This window comes from Sminthopsis crassicaudata, chromosome 3 (assembly GCF_048593235.1).
Source record: "Sminthopsis crassicaudata isolate SCR6 chromosome 3, ASM4859323v1, whole genome shotgun sequence".
In the NCBI taxonomy this organism is placed as follows: domain Eukaryota; kingdom Metazoa; phylum Chordata; class Mammalia; order Dasyuromorphia; family Dasyuridae; genus Sminthopsis; species Sminthopsis crassicaudata.
The window spans coordinates 472,766,460-472,792,326 of NC_133619.1; the positions used below are offsets into that span (position 1 = coordinate 472,766,460).

Below are 25,867 nucleotides of genomic sequence, written 5' to 3' on the forward strand. Positions count from 1 at the left end.
TATGCTTGTTGACATAGCATAAGAAATTTTCATTCTTGGAGCATTTATTGTTTAATTGCAATCTAATGAAAAAGATAAAAGCATTCATATCTGGAACAATAAGAGAGCAATATCATCAAACCTTGATTTGTTTTTTTGACTTGCTTTCCAGTGCCATTGAGGAGGTCAGAGAGGCAGAAATGCCTCTTGTAAGAACCTGTCACATTAGAGATAAATCTGTTTGATTCCTTATATACAAACGGTCAAAATCCTTCTTCATCTTCCCATTTCTATTGGTCTGGAATTGTAAGGTTATGCAGAATCTGAATTTCATATTTAGAAATAAAATTGAAAAAAGAAACAAATGGAGATTGATTTCAGGAACAAAAGTACAGCGGCTGAGACTGTGGTTTCTCAGGATGTTTATCTTGCTATGTCAGGGACCACAATGCAAAATCCTATAAGTAATTTGGATTAAGGCAAGTCAGAAACAGGTTGTCTTAGCAACAAAGTTTTATACAAGTTGTAAATTTCTTTCAGAGTACTTAGGTTGTTTTTTTTTTTTTTTTAATTGGCATGGGTGTGTCTATTGTCTCTACAATTATGTATTAAAAAACAAGGTACAGAACATCTTTTTTCATACTATTAGTGTGATAACTCTTCTAAGGTAGATTCTGGTCTCCCAGAATATAAAAAAGCAACATAGCCATCTGTGTTAGAGCCTGGAGAAACATTAAAGATTATCTAATCTGATCACCAAATTTTATAAATGAGTCTAGAAGAGAAAGAGTTCTAGTACAATCCCTATATTCTGTAGGAAGGGGTAGTCATAGTCAGTGACAGAGCAGGAACTAGTGTAGGTCTTTAAAGGATTACAGGAGTATCTTGTGTCAAAATCTATTTAAGTTAACCTACATTTATTAAGAACCTATTGAATACAATATTTCTCTGAAAATCAAGGACATTTTGAGTTCCAGGTAATGGAAGTAGTAAATGGTTGAGGAGAATGATGTAATTGAGCACTTTTATGCTGAAAGAAATTTTGTACATGCATGTATAATAATGGATTCACCATCATGGAAGGGAAAAAAATTAAGATTGTTATTATCCATCAATCAATTAAAAAAAAAAAAACTTTCTCCTCATTTTATAGATGAGGAAATTGAGACCCAGAATAGAAGGATGGCATCATCTTGCAGGAAACCTGGAATTCCTGGTAAATGTGTTTAAACTTTACATGTTAGACAATAAGCCATTGAAGTTTTTTGTTAACAAGGACTGCCATGATTCCAGGTTGTGTGAAGGTGTATACACAAATGTAAAAGCAGAAAGTAAAGTCCATGGAGATGAAGGAATATGCCCAATGTCACAGATAATGTCTTGTTGATACTAATTCTGAAAAGCTGGTTTATTTTATGCCCTATCTTGACTTATTTAAAACATATTTATGGCGTGTGTATATTTGAAAATGAAAGGAAATGTTCATTTTCTTACTTGAAACTATTTTGCCTGTATGAACATCTAGTAGAACAGGAAACCAAGATAAAAATAAATAGATTTCCTCTTCTCTCTTCCTCTCCCCTTCTTTCTGTCTTTTCCTTCTGTTCTCCTTTAGATTTAATTGGTATAACTATTTGAGCCTGTATCAATTAATTATTAAAGAATAGGCAGTTATCAACTTACAAAGCATAGCAGAAGGCTCAAATTCATACAAAAGTTCATATGTCAAGCCAATTGTCTATATCTTAGAAAGAATTTCCTCATAGAAACAATGTTTTCCTTGGTAGTTAGGTTCCTGGTTAGTTTATAGAAGCAATTTAATTTTTAGTTAATACTGTGCTAATAATGCTAGAAAAGCAAAAGGTTAGAAATAATAAATACATTCTATGGGAAAACACTTTCAGCATTCCAGCTTGGAATACTGAGAACATAATTTCTCTGCATTGCAGTGTGATAATGGGCTCTTTGTCTTTCCTTCTGAAGGGCAGAATATTTTTCTGGGTCCCCTATGATTACTTGGGAGGTTTTAGGGCAGAATCTTCAGCAAGTGAGAGACTTAGCAATATAGAGAGTGACACCAGAAATCTATAATGCAGAAAGATTCTTGCCAAAATATACTTTGGGGGATGCTTCCTTATCCTATTCTGACTTCCTGAGTGAACACTGAAGAACACAAAACCAACTACATACACCTTCCTACCCCCCTACCTTGTGATACCTTCTTGCTTTTACTTCAAAGTGGAACTTTTAGTAGGTGGGGGTTAAAAAGTTCTCTATGGAAAGTTTCCTGTAGAAGCAAATAGGCCTTTGAGTACACAAAGGACTGAAATATGATTAATCTAGTATTTTAGATGAGAGAAGGAATCAAGTTATTCTAAGCACAGGGTTGGGGGCTCTGAGGTGAAAGCACAAGAAGAAATCTAGGGGGAAGAGGGAATCAGGGTCTGCAAATAGTATGATTCTACTCATTTTGGGGGTAAACCAGAGGCCATTACTAGGGCGGTTTATTGGGTGGGGGAAGAGCTTAGGGGAGAGGGAATAGACTTCATTTCCCCTGACTGCCTCTCTCACCACTGGGCTGGCCATCTCCAGAGGCCATCTGGAGTAAAGAAAAGAGGGGGAGGGGCAGAGAGAGGTTTCAGGCAGCCCTTAGGAGGAGGGGAAAAGGAAAAGAGGGGGAGGGAAATTTCAAGCAGCTACTAGATTAGAGAGAAGTTCCTTCAGCCATCCTATCCTGGGGCTCTTTCAGGATGCTGGTTCTCTCAGTCCTGGAACTGCCTGTACCAGTAGTTTTTAGGAAATCAAAATGCATCTTCACACAGCTGCCCAATGAAAAATATGACTAGAAAACTGAAAATGTGTAAGTATTTTTCCTAAATATATGTCCATCTTGATAGTTTATGGTAGCTTTTGGTGTCATGATTCATTGAATATATTTTGCCATTTTAAAATGTTTTTTAAGTCCATTTTTAAAAATCATGCATTTGGAAAACATTGTCATTGATCATTACTTCAGATTTTTTAAAGGATATTATTTTAATATATTCAGAAAGTGATCTTATAGAATTTCACTGTGTTTCTCAAATAATTTTCAAGAAAAGAACTTCTTAATCAGGAAAGTTGGGGCATTAAATCCTGGGGCTTTTTCTCACCGTTTTCAATGTTGTCCCAAGTCTTTTTGAAATAAACCAGATTTGGATTAAAACTAAATCACAATCTGAACAACAACAACAACAACAACAACAATAATATTGATGCATTTATCCATAAATTCACAGTCCTGGCCCGAGTATTCACCAATTAGTCAGTCAGTCAATTCGTACTTAATATGGAAGCCCAGGGATTTGATTTTTTTGTTGTTAATTTTATCTGGAGGTTTTTTAGAGAGCCATAGAAATGTTTGTAAGCATTTCAGTCACATGACATGTTGTCTAGAAAATTGTTCTTGTTGATGCTTGCTGTTTTACAATCCAATTTTTAAAAGTTTATATAAAAGGTTTGAAGGTAGGGGTAAGAAACCTAACAAAAAGTTGTGATAATAACCCCAGTACAGGGCAGCCAGGAACCAGGCTTCTTTGCTAAGAACTGAAGGAAAAGAGGAGGAGGATTTTGGGAAACAAAATGGTTAGATTTGGTAGCTATTAGGGTAAGATTAGTGGAAGAGACAAAGAAATTCAGGTATGCCTCCCACCTATGGTTCCTCCAAAGGAACCAGGGAGGTAATTTAGGCAGCAGCAGTGAAAGTTGGGGGAATGGGAGAAGAATGATGGAGGGAGCATGCTCTGAAGTTTCAGGTGTTAACAGAGCAATTAAAGAAAGATGTCCTTGGAAAGTTGGTGTTATCTGATGGATTGCTGATTGTGTTTGTTGACTTGGATAATATGAGGAGGATGTGCCTTTTTTTTTTTTTTTTTTTTTTTTTTTTAAATAACTTGAATAGAGTCTGCCTGGGAATCTACTGGGGAAAAATACATATGTAGTCATTAATTACTAGTTCAAAGGCACAACTTTTTTTTTCATTCAGACATTTCAGATTATTCATTATTGAACTTGTCTGCCAGCATCATGTGCAGATAAAGTGAAGGAAATGAGAAAATTTGATTTTGAAATCTTTTAAGTGATGTTATTTTTTTAACAATAGCTTTTTATTTTTCCAAATACATGCAAAGATAGTTTTCAATGTTCATGTTTGTAAAACCTTGTGTTCCAAATTTTTCTTCCTTCCCCCCTCCCAACTCCCCTTTCCTAATCAGCAAGCAATCCAAAGTAGGTTTAACATGCAATTTCTTCTAAACATATTTCCATATTCATCATGCTGTGCAAGCAAAATCGGATCAAAAGGGGGAAAACTAGAAAGAAAGAAAAAACAAACAACAAGAAAAGGTGAAAACACTGTGCATTGTTCTGCAACCAGTCTTTATAGTTTTCTCTCTGGATGTGGATGGCTCTTTCCATCACAAGTCTATTAGAATTTTCTGGAAGGGTGATGTTATTTTCTTTAAAAAAAAAAAAAATCAAAGGAAATGAAACATTTAGAAATGAAATAAAGTCAACAAACACAAAAGCCGTAAAGTCTTTGAGTGATAAATGACATCAAATTATTCTTACTAGAAATTAAGGATAAAATGAGTTTTTAAAGTGCTCAGATGACATAAAGTATTCTTTAGCCTGGAAAAAAACAATTTTATCCAAAGTAAAAAAACAATTGAAATCTTTTTTTCTTATTTGAACTCTTATTTGAGCTTTCAGTGTATTGTCATATTCCTTGAATAATCCAACTGGGGGAAAACATTCCCTAATGGAAAGAAATTTAGTGCTTTTGAATATGTACAACAAATGAGTAAAATCCTCCCACAACTTATATCCCTTAGGGTGATATGCCTTCAAAGTCTGGTTTTCTCTAATTCAATTTTTAAAGATGTTTTTAATTCTGTAGGAAGGGATGAGAAGAGAATGCACCTGACTTGTTTTTTTTTGTTTTTTTGTTTTTGTTTTTAATATAGATTATCTCCTTTGATCTTGACAAATAGTTGTCCTCATTTTACAGAAGGAAAAATTGAGGCAAACAGAGGTTAACTGCCTTGCCCAACATCACACAATTAGTGTTTGAGGTCAAATTTGGATTCAGGCCTTCTTGATTCCAGGCCCAGCTGCTTCTAAAATTGAGAGGAGCTTAAAGAAGTCTGTTTAGCCCAATAAAATAATTTTAGAAAAGAAAAGGGGGGGAAAGTAGTTTTGTGTTCTATCCTAAAACATTATGGAGGTCAGCAAGCAAAACATTTCACAGTCTTTTTGACCCAAGTGATTGAAAAAGGTTGAGTTCAGAGGAGGTCTGATGTGGTTCTTTGGCCTCAAAAGTTCTTCTCATTACTCCCTGTCCTACCCCACCTAATCTCTGGTATCCTGAAATGAAGTTATATGTTCCACTTTAATTATGCTTGGAGACTTAGTTCCCCAGAAAAGTGTGCCTGTTCTAGAAAATATAATCCTTTGCATATGTAACTATTTTGAAGTTGTACTGAACATCCTTGGCATTCATTTTTAATATGAATGAAAACAATGAGAAAAGGAAGTGTGGAGGCTTGGAATCTTAGTTGATGCTCCAGAGGTCATTTGGGAATTATATGGTTCCACTCAGACTCTTAGCGGCAGGAAGTGTACTAGGAAGCAATAAACTATCCTATTTGCTTAAATTTCATTAAATTCAAGTGTTAGAGACTTTGAGTTTTTAATATTTATACTTTCTTTCTTAAAAAATTTTTAGAAATTGTTGTTATGATAAATTTCCATAAATAATGTTCTTTGGGGATATTTTTAGAATTGTATGTGAAAGTCTAAGCATTTTATATTCTACCCTGTATCTATCAGTGTACATGCTTAAAGGTAATAAATACTAATGCTTATGAGTGACACATTTAACCATATTGTCATAGAAAATCCTATTTTGTAAGCTACAATATATATAATATCCAGTTGTAATTTCATGTACAATTCTTTCCCGGTCCACATTATATATGGAAATGGTCGAAGAAAATAGCCCAACATTCACTTTATGTTGAATAGGTTTTTATTTCTCCCCTGGAGAAAAGGAAGCAAATAACTTGCCAGAATTCCACATAAGGCAACCAGTCATATTGCTAAGAATGAAACTCAAAATCAAGTTCTGAACTTTTTGGTTCTCATGTCTCTTCCATGACCTCTGTGTAGTTTACATTTACACTCCATAAGTAAAAAGGCAGAAAATTGCTCTCTGAACTTTGGTCCTAAATTATTTTTGTGGGAGGTTATTATTGGAAATATAGGAGAAGGCCTTTGTTTTCAAGCCAGCATTGATGCTGAGCAGAGATACTATTCTTTTCCTATGATCATAAGTAGGGGTGGCAATCAGATATTAAGTTCTATATCTCTCTCAGTTCTTTCTAAACAGAACTTTGGGATCAACCCGAAAATCACTGTGACTTCAATGAAGTCATAGGTTACTTAAATTCCAGTTTGTTTCTGCATGTTCACAGTGTAGTCAGGCAGGAAGCTGCTAAGTACTAAATCATTCCTCTAAGAGTAGAATTTCTTTTCTAAATTTAAACTTGATCTTTCTCCTTCCCAACAGTCCCCCTCTCCCATTTATTCTATGCTTTGGTTCAGCAAAGATTTTAATGTTATCACTCCTTAGAATCTGTATTTCTGTCTTTGGAAATTAGCTGTACAAATACATTACCTCTGCCAGTTTGAAAGTTTGTCTTAGTCATAACTACACCTTTTTCAGTTGAGCACCTGGTAAGTGTGGGAATACTAAAACTGATAAAATATATAGCATCTTATTTTCCTGAAGTTTAAAATATAATTTGAAAAGACAGGATGTAAACTGTTTTAAAAACCTGGCATTTATTTAGCACTTTACAGTTGCAAAGCACTTTTCATATAAGTATTAGATATAATTTTCTCCATTTTTATAGATGAAGAAAACTGGGCTTAGGTGAAATAATTTATTTTTGGTCACAGGCCTACTGGTGTGAAAGCCTATGGGTTGACACCCAGCAGTTGTTTAATGAATTTCCTAAACATCTGCATCTCTTCTTGTAACTTCTCCCCTTTTCTTCATTTCTGCAAATTCTGTTGGAGAAGATAGATTTTTGTATTTGAATCTAAAAGTGTTGTAGGCATATGTATGCTTTTGATAGCTATCAAACAATCAATTGTATCTTCCCAAATGCTGTGTTATGTATGTGTGTATTTTGTGTGCATACATGCATGCATCTAGGATTTTTTTTTCCTTTTCCATTTGTGAATTATAATAGTGAGAATGACCTTAACAGTGGTCATTTCTGAATGATTAATAATCATTTGAAGGTTATTGGCCTGAGTCTGTTTCTCCAAGTATGAACTTCTCTCAGGTGATTAATCCACAGGAAATACTGAATCCTTTGCCCAGTTTAAGTATTTGTTCTCTTATACACCCTTCCAACTCCAGGACTAAAAAGTAATCTGGTGTAAGTCAAATATAGGGATATTTCCCTCCTAAAGTACTGATACTTTATATGTTTGAGCATAATCTTCACTATTCACATTAGAACACATCATGCATACCAGTTGCTAAATGTGCTCATTAATTGATGAATACTTTGTAAACTACAAATACAAGAATATTATATGCTAAATTTTAGTAATCATTCTAATTTTAATAGTCACCCTAAAAGTAACTGCTTATGGGAGAATTTGTTGTCATTCCTAAAGTGCCACATTGTGTATGTAAGTTTTATTCTGTTTTGTTAAACACTCATGTTATATGAAATATGACATCTTGTAATACAAAATTATTTGAAGAAACAATATAAAGTGATTTAATTAATTATCTACAACTTAAATTGAATAATTTGTCATTTAAATCAAAAAATTCATCTACCCTAGCTGTGTATAGTCAAAACTTGAACAGAAACTGCTCCTTTATTTGGAAGTCTTCAGGTGCAGCAACTAAAAATAGTCTATTAATAAGCATTACCAGTTTGGGAGGGTCCTTGGACACTCCCTAAAGTACACAAGGTACTTAGCAATATACCATTCCAGAGAAATACTAGAGTTCAAAAAAAAGAGCGTCAAGGTTTAAATCTAATCACTCCAAACAGAAGGGAACTCTCTCTTCTTTAGGAGTTTCCTTTAACACTTAAAAAAAATTAATTTTCTGTAGCGTGCTGTCGTCTCCAGAAGCTGCCGGATCGCTCTCTGGGAAGAGATCTGCTGTGTCTACTCAAATCTTTCCGACAGATTCTTCTTCCTGTAACGAACCGTTGTCTCCAGGCAGTTGCTGTTAACTCTTGTCCTTAGAAGTGACTTCCCTTCCTGCAGAGAGCCCCGTCAGGCCTGATGTAATGCAGAGAGTCTTCTTCTTTCTCTGAGAGCTCTCTTTTATTCTCCCAGAGAATGGGCGTGGGATAATGCAAGGGCTTCTGGGAAGAACCACCCCAGCCAATGAGCTTGCCCCCTCTATCAAGTCAACCTGAGTTCTCACCTTGTAATTGTCCAGAAAACCTGAATTCTCACCTTCTCACTGTCCAGACAACCTCAGTTCTCACTTAGTAATCCTAACATCTCCCCCTTTCTTTTGATTTAGAACATAGGACAGTCATGACCTTGAAACATAAATCCATCAATATGGGAAGTATTACAGATAATTACATAAATGACCTTGAAACATAAATCCATCAATATGGGAAGTATTACAGATAATTACATAAATTACATAAGCATATAGTAACATAGTAACATAACACATGTTAGAAGTATATAACATAATCAAATAATCATAAATTGAAAATTTATAAATGTCCATAAGTCCATTGTCCATTATTCTCATCTTGCGTGAGGAAGTCCAATGATTCCTGCTGGTTTTTAAAGTTCTTTAACAGTCTTCTTATTATCCATGCTCTTTCAGTGTCAGATGTTTCTTAGATCTTCTCCTTTATTTTGAGGTTTTTCTCTTTTTCTGTCTCTCTCTGATGGACAAGGCGAATATGACCCGTTGGCACCCATCTGATTCCTTCTCCTGCTGAAGAAATACAAGCAAACCCTCTCCCCCAGGCAGTTAACCTATCTGGTCCCTTCCATTCACCACTTTCTGGATCTCTCCACATCACCTGGCGATTATCTAAGGACAGTGGAGATGCTCTCACTGGACACTGCCCTTCTGGTGGGTTATAAAACCTGTCTGCTGGAGCCAGTGCATCTTTGTCAAAAATTAGAAAATTAATGGTATAGAGAACTAAATTTAGAAGTTCCCTAGGGCTACCTGTGGCTCCCCCTTTCTTTTGTTTTTGGAGGAGTGTCTTAATATCTCTGTTTCTTCTCTCTACTATTGCCTGCCCTTGAGGATTAAAGGGTATGCCCGTGGTATGTAAAATCTTATACTGTGCACAAAAGTGTGTAAAATGTTTGGACGTATATGCAGGTCCATTGTCTGTTTTTATTGCTTGTGGCACACCCATAATTGCAAAAGCCTGTATAAGGAATTCAGTGACCACTCGGGCTGTCTCTTTTGCTGCTGGCATTGCAAATGTGAATCCTGAAAAGGTGTCTACCACAACATGAATAAAAGATAGACGACCAAAAGATTTATAATGGGTCACATCCATTTGCCAGATTTTATTGGGTCTCAAACCACGAGGATTCTTCCCTGGAGGGAGTGTAGGAGCGTGGAAAGGAAGACAAGCTGTACAGCTTTTTACTATGCTCCTAGCTTCCTCTCTTGTGATTCCAAATTGTAAACGTAAAGCTCGAGCAGCCTGATGATATTTAGAATGAGATTCTTGTGCTTCCTGAAATAAAGGACTACTGGCTAACATGGTTAGAAGGCTATCTGCCTTTGAATTTCCATCAAAAATGGGACCTGGAAGTCCACTATGTGAGTGGACATGCAAGATATAAATCTTGCCTGGATGTTTTCTCACTTGCTCTTGAAGTTCCTTAAAGAGCTGATAAATATTGGAGGCTGCAAATTTTATTTGGGCTGTGGCAATTCTTTGTACTACACCCACTGAATAGGCTGAATCAGTAATTATATTTACGTCTCCTGGGTAATAAGTGAGAGCTAGCATGATAGCAAATAATTCATTCTGTTGAGTGGATTGAAAAGGAGTCCTGATTACTCTCTTTATGGTTAAATCATGAGAGTATATGGCACAAATATTTTCTTTGGAGGCATCTGTAAAGATTGTTGGTCCTTTAAGAGGAACCTTAGAAACCTTTTCTTCAAAAATCCATCGCCAATTATGTAGTAGCCGGGTAATCTTTAATGGAGATCCATGTGCAAAATTTGGAGCGGTGGCCAATAAAATTTGCCATTCTGGGATGTTCTCACAGCATACATTAATCTGTGCGTTAGTATAGAATGTGTATATTTTTTCAGGACTTATCCCAGATAATTGTGTTACTCTCTTAATAGCCTTTAATAAAATCCTAGCCACAAGCACTGGGTAAGGTGTAAGGCTTTGTTCTGGTTGTGCTGGGAGGTTCACCCACTCAATCACTCTGTCTCCTTGATGAAGGACTGCTGTGGGTGCCTCTTTTGTAGCAAAAACTGATATTTCCAAGGGTTTTTGAGTGACTCTTTCAACCACATTGGATAAAGCCAGTTCAACTTCTCTCAAAGCCTTTTGTGCTTCTTTTGTAAGCTGGCGTGGTGAATTTAAAGCACTGTCTCCCCTTAAAATGTCATATAGTGGTTGCAATTGACAGGTAGTCAAGCCTAGCACGGGACGCATCCATTGGATATCTCCTATCAATTTCTGGAAGTCATTTAAGGTGTTTAGCTTCTCTGTTCTTAAGGAGAGTTTTTGTACTGTAAGCACCTTAGGATATACTTCATATCCTAAATATTGAAAAGGAGCATGTCTTTGAATTTTTTCTGTAGCTATATGCAGTTTGTAGTACTTTAATGTTTCCATGGTCCTTTGTAGACATGCCTCTAACATTTGTTCCTCAGGTGCACATCCCAAAATATCATCCATATAATGTAACAATATTACTTTTGGAAAGGCTTTTCTTACTGGAGCAAGAGCAGCTGCAACATACATTTGGCACATAGTAGGGCTGTTTTTCATTCCCTGTGGCAAAACTGTCCATTCATATCTTTTATAAGGCTCAGCCAAATTAACACTAGGCACTGAAAAAGCAAATCTTTTCATATCCTCCTTATCTAGAGGAATAGAATAGAAACAATCCTTAATGTCTATAACCCATAGAGGCCATTCTCTTGGCAACTGAGTAGGAGATGGAAGTCCAGGCTGAAGAGTTCCCATAGTTTCCATCTGTTCATTTACTCTTCTTAGATCAGTTATCATCCTCCATTTTCCAGATTTCTTTTTCACCACAAATACTGGGGAATTCCAAGGACTTAGAGAAGGCCGCAAGTGTCCTTGGTCAAGTTGTTCTTGCACTATGTCTAATAAGGCCTGAATTTTATCACTTCTTAAGGGCCACTGTTCTACCCACACTGGTGAATCAGTCTTCCACTGAATAGGAACTGGTGAAAGTGCAGGTAGGCCTTCAACAGCAGCCCTGCCTAAAAAGCCGAAGTGCTTATTTGTAATCCTATCTGCTGTAAAATGTCTCTTCCCCACAGATTGATGGGGATTTTTTCAACCACAAAAGGAGTAAAAGCTCCTGTTTCTCCTTCAAATACCCATCTCAAAGGCCTAGCACTAACTTCTGCTGCTATTGATCCTCCCACCCCAGACATATAGGTGTCTGCTTTAATCTTTGGCCAGTGACCGGGCCAATTGGCACCTCTAATAACTGTACGATCTGCACCCGTGTCTACCAATCCTTCAAATGGTATTCCGTTTATATAAATAGTAAGCATAGGTCGGTCAGCTGTCACAGCTGCTGTCCAATATATTCCTGGATTTTGTTCATTGGAGTCAAAATCTAGGCGACTATCACTAGGTTGCTTATTAGGGGTCCGTAACAATAAGCCTGATGCTACTACTTCTCCTGGTTGATAAATCACACGTTGTCTGCCTGTGTTAGTGACTGGGATATTAGATACACTTTCTCCAGTCTCCCACATCAGTGTATGGATGGACACTGTTTTGTAGGCACTCTCAGAAGGTGAAATGGTCAAGCCTACTGTGCCTGAAGGCAAAGGATCCATAGGCTCAACAGGAACAGATTTCACTTCTCCAGGGAGTATCTCGGTAGTCTCTACTGCACACAACTCTATTTTTCCTAATTTCAATCCCTTTCTTCCATCTGATTGCCTTTTGGCTGATTGATCGTGTCTTAAAATTCTCTGGATGTAACCTCGGCTGCCATCATGCCCCACTTGGGGGGCTGAAGCTGGGTCCCACCTGTCATTTCCCTGGGTCAATCTACATTCGGAGGCCCAGTGGAGGCCCTTGTGACATTTTGGACATGGAGTTTTAGGTCTTCTCTCACCCTGTCTTCTCACTGTATCTCCATATCTACACTGAGCTCTTAGATGCCCAATTTTTCCACATTGAAAACATCGCCGAGTTTCTCTAGAAGTCCCTTGCCAGGAGGGACCCTGCCTTTCCACATTCATCATAGTCCGGGTGTAAAAAGCATTTGTTCCCACTGTAGCACAGCGTCTTATGATCTCCTCTAAAGGAGCATCTTTGTCTAATCCCCATATAATTCTTTTGCAAATCTCATTGGCATTTTCCTTAGCCAGATGTCTGGTCATTATTTCTGTAGCTGAATTTTCTCCAATAGTTCTTTTGACAGCAGTTTGCAAACGTCCCACAAAATCTGCAAAAGGTTCATTGGGACCTTGCTGTATTTTAGTGAAAGCCTCTCCCCGATCTTTCTGTCCAGGAAGGACACCCCAAGCTTTTATTGCAGCCTTAGCAATTTGCTCATATATTGTCATGGTATAATCAGTCTGTTCTGAATTCTCTCCATACCGACCTTCACCAGCCAAGTGCTCAAAAGTGAATTGTGTGTTAACTCCTATTTCCAAATTGCATCTGACTTGAATTTTACATAATTCATGAAATTCCGCAAGCCATAATAAATTTTCTCCAGGTTCCAGACATGTCCTTGCTATGGATTTCCAATCATTCGGGGTTAGGACTTCATAAGACAAACCATCTAGTAACATTTTGACATAAGCTGATGTAGCCCCATAAAGGGTACAACCTTTTTTCAAATCCTTAATTTTATTCAAATCTAAAGGTGCATATCTTCTCCTTTTTTTACCTACAGAGTCAGTATTTTCAATCACAGGATATGCATGTATAAAATCACTTATATCCTGTCCTTCTCTCTTAGCTTTAACCAATGCTTTTTCTAATCTTGTCATAGGCTTAGGCTTCTTCACAGGCAATTCTGTTTGTGTTTCTGCCTCTTCCCCTCTTTCTTCCTCCATCTCTGAAGGTGGGGTTGATGTGGGCCTGTCAATAATCTGTTCTCTAGGCAGGGTTGAAGCTTCTTCAAGAGAATCATACCATAATTCCTCATTTAAATCCTCTTGCTCTAGGGAAAGATCTTGATCTTTCCTTTTTTCCTCACACTTCCTCCTCTGTTCATTTTTAGAACTTTTCTTTCTCCTACAACTTGCTTGGTAGTTTAAGGCTAATTGAACTATGTTGTAGATATAAAATACTTCTGCAGAAATTGAACGAGGCCCATTTTTTGCTTGAAATTCTTTCATTTCATATCCCACTAGCTTCCATTTATCTACATCTATCTTTTCTTCCTCTAAGAACCAAGGGGATGTGCGTCTTAATGCAGCCAAGAGTTTAGCAATCTGTACCCAGGTTACAAGTAAACTCTGCTCCTCAATTATCTTGATTATACTCTCTATAGTACCACTCCTGAATGGAGCTGAGGTTGCGTCTGGGGCTGAGGTTGAGTCGGCTGAGGTCCAGGGATTGAATATAGCTAACAATTTTCAATCTTACTTTGCATAGGATTTAGGCTATATGCTACTTTTTAGCACAGCTTTGTGTGATAGATTTGTAAGTATATTTTTATGTCTTATACTAAAGCAGAAATTCCTTGAAAAAAAAAAAAAACAAACCAAAGTTCCTTTCTCTTCTATATTTCATTTCCCTCAAAGACTTAACAAAATTTTGTAGGTGTTCAAAAAATATTTGTTGAATGGATTAATGGAAATAAAAGTTCCTAGACTATTCAAGGTCAAGATAAAAGAAATCAAAGAGGAAGGAACAAGCCAGAGACCATTGTCTAAGATGTAGATATAGAACTATCACTTGATATAAGTAGTTCATAACTAACAACCTTATCATGTATATATGGGTGGGGGGGGGCACTCGGGCATGCGAGGCCATGCACTTCATGGAACAATCAGAAATCCCAGATACTTAGGACCTAAGAATATGAAGAGCCACCAGAAGGAGATTTTTCAGCCAGAAGCCAACACTATAATTCATGTCTTAGAGAGGCACTCATTTTTACTCGGAAAGAGTCACTTTGCTCATGTTAAAATGGGCCATAGCTCCTTGTACTAAGAATTCTGGATTGCACAGATATAAAACTTTAGAAAATTGACACTTTATAGAAAGGTAGCATGGAGTCATCTTCTATTAGTTTTTGTTGTTCATTTGTTTTCACACATATCTAACTTTTCATAATACCATTTTGGGGTTTTTTTGTCAGAGACACTAGGAGTGTTTTGCTATTTCCTTCTCCATTTCATTTTATAAATGAAGAAACTGAGGCAAATAAGGTCAAATGTATGAGAGCAGATTTGAACTAAGGAGGAGGAGTCTACCTGGCTTCCTGGTAATCTATTTACTGTGCCACTTACCTGTCTTTTCTACTGTAAAACAAGAGTAAAGCAACTGATTTTGTTAATATAATGGATTACCAAATTAAAAAAATATGGTAACATAAAATTTTAGTATCTGGCACAGAGCAGGTGCTATATATAAAGATTGATTCCCTTCCCCTAACAAAGAAACTTGTCATTTGCAACAGAAATTCAAGATAATCCAAATATTGCTACTTACAATCATTTTCCTTATCGCAGTCTTTTGAGATCAGTACAATTATTTTTGTCTTCATTTTACAAATTAGAATTCTAAGACTCTAGGAAGTAAGGTGAATTGATCATCATCACCTATCAGATAACTCAAAAGTAACTGATAGGATTTAAATTCTGGGATCAGCATTCTGTTGATTAATTCACATTAGTTCTTATTCTTTCTAAAACATTGACTTCAGAAACTGTCTTTTGTAGCTGCAATTATTAGCACAGTGTCTCGTACATGGTAGGCACTTAGTAAATGCTTACTGGTTGATTAATCACATCACCCTTCATGATAAAGTAAAATGCACACTCCGGGGTATGTTTAAAACCCATGTACCAGATTGAAGAAACATGCTACTATGAACTCTCCTACTTTGGAAATCTCTGAAATTCCAGTAGAAAGAAAAGACCAAGACCAAGAAAGAAAAAAGTATCCGAGTTAACTTTGAACTTCCTGACTTTGTTAGTTTAGGACATCCCCATAGTATCATTTCAACATAGTTTTTGATGTATGAGCAAACTTTCACTTGGAATTTCCTTTTTGAAGTCTACTGAGAATTTAAATCAGAACCATATGATTCTTTCTTATCTAGATTATAAAAAAAGATAACATGAGGAATGTCAAATCAAAAGTACTTTGAAAAAGATTCATTAGGATGCATTTTCTGTTGACAATCCATATTTAGAATAAGAGCTTTCAGAGAAGTTGGGTATATTCCTTTTATTAGGCCCATAATTATGAAGACTTCAATTGGTAAATTAAAGTTTTTTAAAAGTGTCCTAAATAGTAGTATCTTTCATTGATAGACCTGTCATTTTTAATATATTACTGAATTCAAGTAAAAATTAGTGCTTTCACTCCTTTATATCTTTAAATTGGTAGCATATAGGTTTGGCAGCCTTTTCTAGGGCAATAGGTGTAATTCAATGCAATGAGGACTTTTTATCTTCCACTAAGCAGCCTAGTGATTTAATGGATAGAGAGTTAGACTTGGGATGAAGACCTAAGTTCAAATCCTGAATTAGAGATTTCTTAACTGTTTGACCCTTAACCTGCCTTAGCCTCAGGTTCCTCATCTATAAAATGGGTGTAATAATAATAATAATAATAATACCTACTTTCCAGAGTTGTTGATCAAAGGAAATAACATAAAGTATTTTGCAAACCCCAAAGCACTGTATGAATACTATTATTATTATTACTGTCTTGTGCAAAGTTTTTTTTTGTTTTTTTGGTTTTTTTTTTAGTTTGTTTTAGTTAGTTTATGGAGGTATGAGAATGAGAGACAGAGTCCTTGCTCTCAAGCTTCCATATATTCAGGAAGAGACTGTATATTTATTAAGCACCTGCTATGTTCCAAGCATTAAATACTTTATAACTATCTCATTATAGTTACTCACCACAGACCTGTGAAATAGATCTTTTATTATACCCATTTTACATTGGAGGAACCTGGCTTGCTTATGATTATACGGCTATTAATAAGGCTATTAAGTCTGAAGCTAAATTCAAGCTCAAGTTTTTCTGATTGAAAGCCCAATAATCTATGCATTGTATCATTTAGCTGTCTCATTATTATTAGGATGCTAAGCTAAATAAGGAATGAGGCTTAAAATAGGATTCCAAGCAAAGAAATTTCTGTACGGCTGGAGGGAGCCTCCCAAGAGTTTTAGTACAATTTGAGGAGGAAAAGACGGCTTCATTAAGAAGATGGTATCCCAAATTGAACAATGAAGGCAAAAAAAACCTCTATTGGCCAAAATGACAAGAGAATGTGTTCTATGTAAGGGGATTGGCCTTTTGCAATTCATTAAAAATGAGAGAATAGCTATTTATTTGAAGGGTAAGAATATGTAATAAAACTGTAAAGGTAGAGTGGAGACCAATGTTAGGGTTCCTATATCCCATAGGGAATAGGGAGCCACTGAAGGATTGTATACGTAAATGTTTAAATCAGGTCTGATTATTTTATTTTGGCAATTATGCAAATGATGGAGTAGAAATGGTGAGATTAAGTTGTTAAGTTAGTCGAAATGACATGTGAAAAGAATACATATATAATATAAAATATCAAAACCTAGATATAGTGAACTTTATCATCATTTACTCCCATCAATACTTAGCGAGCATGCCCAGAATTTTTCCACTCATGCTCTTTTAGATGGTGGTCAGTGTCTAGGGAGTTAAGGTAACAGATCTTGGGGCATTTAATCGTTTAAATTTTCAATCTATAAAATTATGGACTTGGACCATCTGATTAATAAAGTTATTTCCAACTCTCAATATTCTGTCATTCTATGATTTCAAGAGCATTATCAAGTCTTTCCTTTGGCATTTGGTGGTAGTTCCATTCTTGGAAGACTTTAAAAATTAACAAAAGTCTGACATCTCCCTCTTTTTTATATTCTTAAGCCTAGAATTTTTCTGAATTTCAAGTAAAGCTCTCTTTTTGGTAAAGTTTTACATTTTCTCTCCTATGTTGTTTGTAAAGAAATCTTTTGTTATCTATCTTGAGGGTATTTTGCATGTATTTTTGCTTTAAAGCTAACTCAATCAACACAGCTAATGCAAAGTGTATTCTAACTCCAAAAAGTGCGCCTGCCTTCCATTCATTTTGTGTTTGAATGAGATCAGCTTTCACAAAAGTAAAGTCATACTCTTTCCTATTATATTCTTTTAACCAAACATTATGCTTTTAAATAAAGGAGATTCAGTCTTTTGGGATGAATGAATATAAACAATAAAGCTTATGGAATCCTTTTAAAAATATTTTACTTGCTACCTAACTTGGAAAATTATAGACAATTACAACTGTTAAGTCATCACTATTTTCTATTGTAGAATTTACCCACTCCATATTTTGGAAAAACACTAGAGCTATTCTTAATTGAAATTTTCTAATCTACATATGACTACATTTTAAATCATGGTCTGGCAGAGTGATAAAATGTATCAAAGTCTGATATATGTCAATTACAATATCAATCACGAAAAAATGCATCATCCAATGCTGTGGATGTAAAAGGACAAAACCTCTCTAGGGCCAGGTTCAATCTCCTTCTGTTAGAAAAAGGTGTTTTGATTATTTTAAAATGTGTATATTTACTTTTAAATTATTAGGATAAGAACTTAATTTCAAATTGGGAATAGTTCAAACAAAATTAGAGCAATTACATAGTAATCATATCAGTAACATTCCATTGGGCATTATAAAACTACTATAAAGAACTCTCTACACTTGTTGCCTCTGATTCACATCTTAATCTCTTGCCATCTGGCTTCCAACCCCACTATTAGAATAAGGACTACTCCCTCCCTCATGACCTCTTCTCTCATCATCCTTCTTTGACCTCTCTCTAGCATCCAACTCTTGTTAGCTCCTCTCTCCTCCTACATTCTTTCTCCTTCCTTGGCTCCTGTGACAACTATGGTCTCTTTGATAGCCTTCTATTTGGCTGAATGTTCCTTTTTAAATTCTCTTTGTGGAATTATAAGCCACTTCTCTCTACTCACATAACTTCTGCCATAGTTCAGACTGTCATCATCTCTTTCCTAGACTATTACAATAGCCTGCAACTGGTCTCTCTACCTCCAGTTTCTTTTTTGCTCAGTACATCCTTCATAGCACTGCCAAATGATATTCCCAAAACATCAACAAAGCATAAACCAAATTTTTCAGTTCTTTTTTACCACTAGGACAAAACATAAATTCCCCCACCTGTTTTTAAAAACCCTTCATAATATAGTTTTAATTTATATTCCCAAATTTTGGTTTCACATAATACACATTGTTCTCCTCCATTTATTCTCTGATCCAATAAAATTGATCCACTAGCCATTTCCCTGCCTCTCATTGCAAGTGTTCTCCAATATCTAAAATGTACCTAAACATGATTTCTGTCTAATAGGATACCCAGCTTTCTTCAAAGAGTAGTTTGGATGCTGTTTATACCAAAGTTTCTTAAACTGTGGGTTTATGTGTGTCATGTGTGGTTTTTTTCTGTGTGTGTGTCATGTCACTGAATGTGAAAAAAAAAATGGCAACTACTGTAAGAGGTATCGAATATCTCTCTAAGATTTTTTTTTTGTAAAAATAAACAAGTACATCCATTTCATTAGTATGCAAATGTGCTTTCATCTTTAATAGATAATAAAATTATATGTGTACCAAAGAATTGTCTTAAAATAAATTTTGTTATGATTTTTACTATCAATAAATGTTTAATTTGTATGGCTATTTTATATAGGTTTATACCTGGCATTGTTTAAAATTTCTTGGTCACAAAATTGCTTCTAGAGGAAAAAATTTAAGCCTTGGTCTGTACTCTTCAAAAATCTTTCCTGATCCCAACCTAGTCCCAGTAATTAGCACTTTCTTCCTCTTGAGATTATTTTGTATTACTTTGTATGTATTTTGAATTCATTTACTTATGAATACATTATATCCTCCTTCTTTGCTAGAACTTTGACTTCTTGATGGCAGGAATTTTCTTGCTGCTGTGTTACTTGTCTTACATATTGCAGGTAGGAAGTGTTTATTGAATTGAATAAAATGTAGCAAGCCTAATTCTGTAGCAGCAAAGAGATAATAAAAACTTCATTGGTTTGAGTTGGACATGATAGTTTTTTTTGTTGCTGTCCAGGAGAGAGATGATGGCTCTAAAGCCAAAGCCCTGAGCCAGTGTTAGGAATCAGTCATATTACACTTTTGGTACTCTTGGATAAATGCCCTATAAATATTTTACATTAACCTTTTTACTTGTGTGCCAGTAAATAAAGATATTGATGATTTAGTTTTTTTTTAACTGTCCAGATCATAAAATTATACCACATAAATATTTTCTGTGGATTATATTAAACAAGTTATTGTTGTTCAGTTGTTTTCAATTGTGTCCAACTCTTTGTGACCTCATTTGAGATTTTCTTGATAAAGATAGTAGAGTGATTTGCCATTTTCTGCTCTACCTCATTTTACAGATGAGGAAAAAATGAGGCAAGCAGGATTAAATGACTTGCTCAGGGTCACATAGCTAGTAAGTGTCTAAGGCCAGAGTTGAATACAGATCTTCTTGATTCCAAGCCTGATGCTCTGTCCACTGTGCCACCTAGCTAACTTAATTAAATAATTATATAAATACTGGTTTTACTGATGGATACATTCCATCCAATGGGAAACCAAAGACATAAATTACTAAATTCAAAATTAAATTTAATGGAAAGTAATGTATTCCTCTTACCACGTTTCTCAAGATTTAGAAATTGAATAAAATTTAACTATTTGAATTTGGGAATGGGGGGGTATGCTAAGGTATTATATGATCCTGATGGCCAATATATCCTTTCTGATGAGGAATATCTTAGATCAGAATAGCTTTGGGACATGAGAATGTTCATTCAACAGTTGGAATAAACCTGAACAAAAAATTCTTCACACATAGTGTATATATGCCTATGTTTACATATGATTTGGCAGCTAGGTGGCATGGTGAATAGAGTGCTGGACCTGAAGCCTTCCTGAGTTTGTCTGTCCTCAGACACTTACTAGCAGTGTGACCCTGGGCAAGTCACTTAACCCTGTTTGCCTCCGTTGTAACTATAACATGAGCTGGGGAAGGAAATGGCAAAGCACTCTAGTATCTTTGCTAAGAAAATCCCTAATGGAATTATGAAGTGTCAGACACAATTCAAATGACTGAACAGTAACAACAACAACAAATTACGTGCAATATATATAGATATGTCAACTTGTTCACAAAATAATAGCATAATTTTCTGAATATTTTTCAAAGATTTAATGGGTTCAGAAAGGGATGTTATGGTGGAAATGCAGAAACTTTTCTGATGGTGCACTCTAGACTGTTAGGACTTGTCAAATAACCAGCTCTGGCAAAAAACTAGAGATTTGTCAGATATTTATCTAATCAGTGATCCAGTCTAAATTTGCTTAGTAATACTTTTACTACCTATCTTCACTAGATTCAAGGAGGAAAATGCGTTGAACAGAGCTGCAATGTTCTTTTCTCTAAATTATAATCATTCTCTATGAGTAGTTTTCTTGGAGTGCTTCTGGAGGCAGCCTTGGCTTCAGTTCAGTTCAATAATCCCAAATCCAGCCAGGAGTCCAAATCCTTTACTGTCTATAAATAAGTTATAATTTTGTTAGAATATAAGCTCTGTGAGAACAGGATTATGTCTTTTCTGAACTTTATCCCTAGACATGTTGATTGAATTGGTCATTGATCCCAGACAGTAGCCCCCCAGTCCTTCAAAGCATATATCTGGGATACTAATTATTCAGAGATAAACCTTTTAGTTATATTCTTGTAGTTATATATTAGAAAGAACAAGAATATATGTCTCTTATGGCTTCAGTTCAAGCCCCTGCGCTCAGCCTTCTATCTCTGCTTCCTGATTAGACATACCTGCTAAAATCTCTACTTTCCTGGTATTGGGTGGCAACAGATGGCTTAATCTTTTCAAAAAGCTGGAGATGTACATGTAATTGTTTGTCCATGCAGCATCCCATTGAAATGCTACACATCCTTGATTGGAACAGTATGTACAAAATAAGCAGGAAGAATAAATCATGGAAAACATGAGTCAAAAAAATCTGGTTAATAAGTATTTGACTGGCAGAAAATAACTTTTCTGTTTCAGTTTTCTATGGGATTGTTGGTTTGGGAGTTTAAAAAAATTTTATTTTTCATTGCTGAAGATATTCACATAAGACTAGGAACTTTGTTCCTAAAGAGCTCTATTGGTCAAGCTGTTACTAGGTAATCATTTCTATCTTTGCAGGGAGTTTAGATCAGTGGGTAAAAAACCCTTCCACTGGTTTCTGGCTTCAAAGAAGTTTTGTCTGTTGTAGAAGGCCTAGGAAAAAAGCAATACTGGCCCCAAATGGATATAATTGCACAAATCGGAGGATCGGAGAATTTAGAGCAGACACGGACCTTAGATGTCATCTAGTTCAACCCCATTATTATACAAATATGAAAGGTAAGGCCCAAACCATGAAGTGAAGAACCTTTGTATCACAGAGGTGGAGATCACAGAAGAATTAGGAAATTTCTTCAGAATTCTGATCCAAATACAAATATTTGTATGTGGCTTCCATGAGTTTTACTCCTTTATTTTGGAAATGCCACCTTGGAATATTGTAACCACATTGTGTAAAAAGCCAAACTCCAAGTACAGATTAAGATTTCAAAACAGAGAACAATTTCAACTGATAACTATAAAATTGTAGTGGCAAACATTAGTAAAATCTTTTAAAGGGCAGACATCATGATCTGAAATCTAGTGTTTCTACCTACTGCTTTTCAATATGATTTTTACTATCTATTCTTACATTATTACAAAATGTGTAGTTATTTCATATCTTCAAATATAATTAATAGTAATGATGATAATAACAGCCAACATTTATATAATGGTTACATTGCCAGAGATAGTCCTGAGTGCTTTACAATTATCTCATTTGATTTTCACAACCACCTGGGTAGACAGGTACTATTCTTATCCCCATTTTATAGAAGAGGAAACTGAGGCAAACAAAAGTTAAATGGTATGCCCAGGGTCATATTTCAGAGGGGGAGGATCCTGAACAAGTTATTGAAGTAACAAGTTATTTAGTTTGATCTCTAAGAGAAATGAATTGCCCACTGATTGGGCTGCCCTGATGGAAAGAATTTCTACAATGGCATCAGTTATTATATTCATTAAGATCACAAGTAGGAGGAGCCAGGTGGCACAGTAGTCCTGGAATCTGTAGGTCCTAAGTTTAAATCTGACCTCAGATACTTCGTATTGTAATGCTGGGCAATACTTCGTATTGTAATGTAGTTGCTTCCCCATCCCTGCCTTCCCCCCTAAAAAAAAAATCACATGTCCAAAACAAAGAAAAAAGATTTCCATAAATATTGTGTAAACATTTTATCTAATATGTTTTAATTGTATATTTATTTCTTAATTTAAAAAATTTTTAAAAGATGTTCTAACTCCAAGTAAATTGAAAGTATAATATACGGAATCAGAATAATAAAGATAGAGTAGCTTTTTAGACTACAAGAATTTTGATGATAATTTATATTTATAGATATTAATGAGAAGCAGTATGGTATAGTAGATATAGAGCTGGCCTCAATCAAAAATGCCTGCCTTTAAGTCTTACTGTGAAAGTAGACTGCTAGATGGCACAATACAAAGCTGATTCTGGAGTCAGGAAGACCTGAGTTTAAATCCTGTATCAAAAGCCATAACAGCTGTAAGACCCTAAGCAAGTCTCCAACCTATAATGGATTCCAAGCAACTCTCCAAGCCTACAAGTTGCATTGAAAGGAAATGTTTATATTTTAAAAGTTCCCAAAAGCAATGTAATCACTAGGCCAATCCCTGTCTCTATTTAATAATCCTAACAGTGACTACAGATTTCACTTTTTCATATTGCCATTCATGGAATGGACAAATATCTAGATAGCAATAATGAACAATACACAGAGATTATAATAATAACTAACATTTATATGGTATCTACTATGTACCAGATGCTATGCTGAATACTTTATAATTATTTTCTCAGTTGATCCTCATAACAACCCTGGAAAGTAGGTGCTATTATTTGTTATCACTCTGGGGAAATTCTATCTGAAGACAAAGAAGAAGTATTTCCATTAAGCCTGTTAATTATGTTAACTCAGTCATATATATTACCCTAAATCAACTGTTATGGGCCTGTTGAAATTTTAATACTTTTTATACACCACAAGATTGGTGATTGTGACAACTGCAGACATCTTGTGGGGTTTAATTCATCCTGTGTGGGTACCAGTGAGAGTTTTCAAAACTTGTGTGCCCACAGGTATAACTGGTTTGAATTAGAGAGACGGAGGGAGGAAAAACAGAGAAAGAGAGAGAGACACACACACACAAAGGGAGAGACAGAGAGAGAGACAGACAGATAGAGCGCGCCCAAGAGAGCATATGAGAGAGAGAGAGCGCGCGTGCAAGAAGAAACATTCAAACCTCCTTTTCTGAACTGTGCTGAAATGCAAATGACACGATTTCTAAAGAAACTGGAATTATCAGAGTATCCAGATGGGAATATTCTTGGTGGTAATGAGAAGGTTTGAAGCATTGAAGTCAGCTTGCTGTGATGCACCATGAGATACCATGAAATAACAATAAATGAATTGGAAAATACAAGGTTGGAACATTCTACTAATGTAATAGAATCAAGGTCAGAAGTCAGATCCCTCTGAGAATCAGCTAACTTGGCTTGTTCTTTAGCTACCTCCTGCCTCTTTGCCAGCCATTTAGCAAATACTTTGACCTTATTAGTTCATCTGGTCACTGTAAATCCATCAACATTTCTAGTAAATGAACTCTAATCAAATATACTGCTACTGGCTGAAAGCAGATCTTAGAAGATAGCATTATTTAGAATAAAGACCCTAGTAGCAGTCAGATTATTAACAGTATTTTTTACCTACATTCCCCAATCTGACTTACAGGATATAATTTAGCTTAAAGGTTTAGTACCTAAAAAGAAGATGCCTGAATCTTTAACAGAGGCAAAAAAGCCTCACTTTTGATGGCTTTATGTTGCATCAATATTCACATATTTATTTGAATACCTACTACTTATATAACAGTATGCTTCTGATATGTTTACTAGAGATCATAAGTCATCTTGTTCATTCTCTTTTTACAGATTGGGAAACTGAGGCAGACAGGTTACATGTCTTCCCCAAAGCAATATAGGTAATAAGTAATAGAAGTCTGATTTCAGGTTGGGCCTATGCTTCCAAATTCAGAAGTTTTTCACTTTTTACTTGATGAAATAAGATTCATCTTCACCAAAAATAACTAAAAATATAAGGCAGTAAATTATTAATTTCAAAGGTTTGGATAGTGAAGAGATAGTGAAGTTTATCCCATATGGGAATTGATAGAAGGAAATGGGTACTCTAGGGAAGAGAAGACTCGAGGGGGAGGGGAAGATAAAAGCTGTCTTCAGATATTTGAAAAGCTTGTCATGTGGAAAGAATGCTGAATTTGTAGTTTGAGATACTTATGGAAGTCAGCTTAAAGCGTCTATTTGGCCGTTGAAGATTTGCAACTGGAACATAGAGGAAAAACTAGGACTGATTGTATAGTATAGTTCTAGGAATATCTAATCTAATTAATGATCTAATGATCATTAAACTCATTCCATATCCTTTTAATCTGATCTTGGAGATTTTCTTAATCTTCAAATGTATTTTGTTATTTTATTCACTCAAGTTATAGAATCATTTGACTATTAGCATTACCTTATTATATTGATGGATTCCAGACAAGGATATTGAATTTCTTTTCAATTATATAGGTCTTTTCCCCTAAATTTCTGTAACTCCTGTATGTCTTTGTAGGTTAATTTTTACAAATTTTGTTGTTGTTGTTTTTTAACTTGAATGGGACTTCTCTTATCACTTTCTCTTAAAACTTTTTTTGCAGTTTTTCTAGATTATTTGTTAAAAATAATTTGTTTTCAAAGTGTTTTAAAGTTTATGAAGCAATCCTCTCCTCTGCCTTAAAGTAGAATGCAAATATTATAACTCCCATTTAATGGGAAGAGGATCTTTGCAACATTTTTATCAAGGTTTAATAGCTTAAAACTGAACTAAGACTTTTGTATTGTCCAATGTATACATATGTAGATATATGTATATATTCTACAATTATACACATATATTTCTTATATCACAAATGCATATGTATACATATATCTTTATGTATATTTTATGTTATTGTTAAGTCATTTCAACCTCATCTAATTGTTCATGATCCCATTGTGGGTTTCTTAGAAAAAATACTGGAATGATTTACCATTTCCTTCTTCA

At 35.3% G+C, this 25,867-nt stretch overlaps 1 protein-coding gene across 1 annotated transcript in view; it reads left to right on the forward strand.

The window, feature by feature from the left end:
* The window catches only part of STARD13 (StAR related lipid transfer domain containing 13), a 683,440-nt gene that overhangs the window by 580,144 nt on the left and 77,429 nt on the right, over positions 1-25,867 (forward strand). Inside the window, 1 exon segment of the mRNA XM_074303504.1 lies at positions 21,783-21,983. Within this exon segment, the coding sequence (XP_074159605.1) occupies positions 21,783-21,983 (201 nt within the window).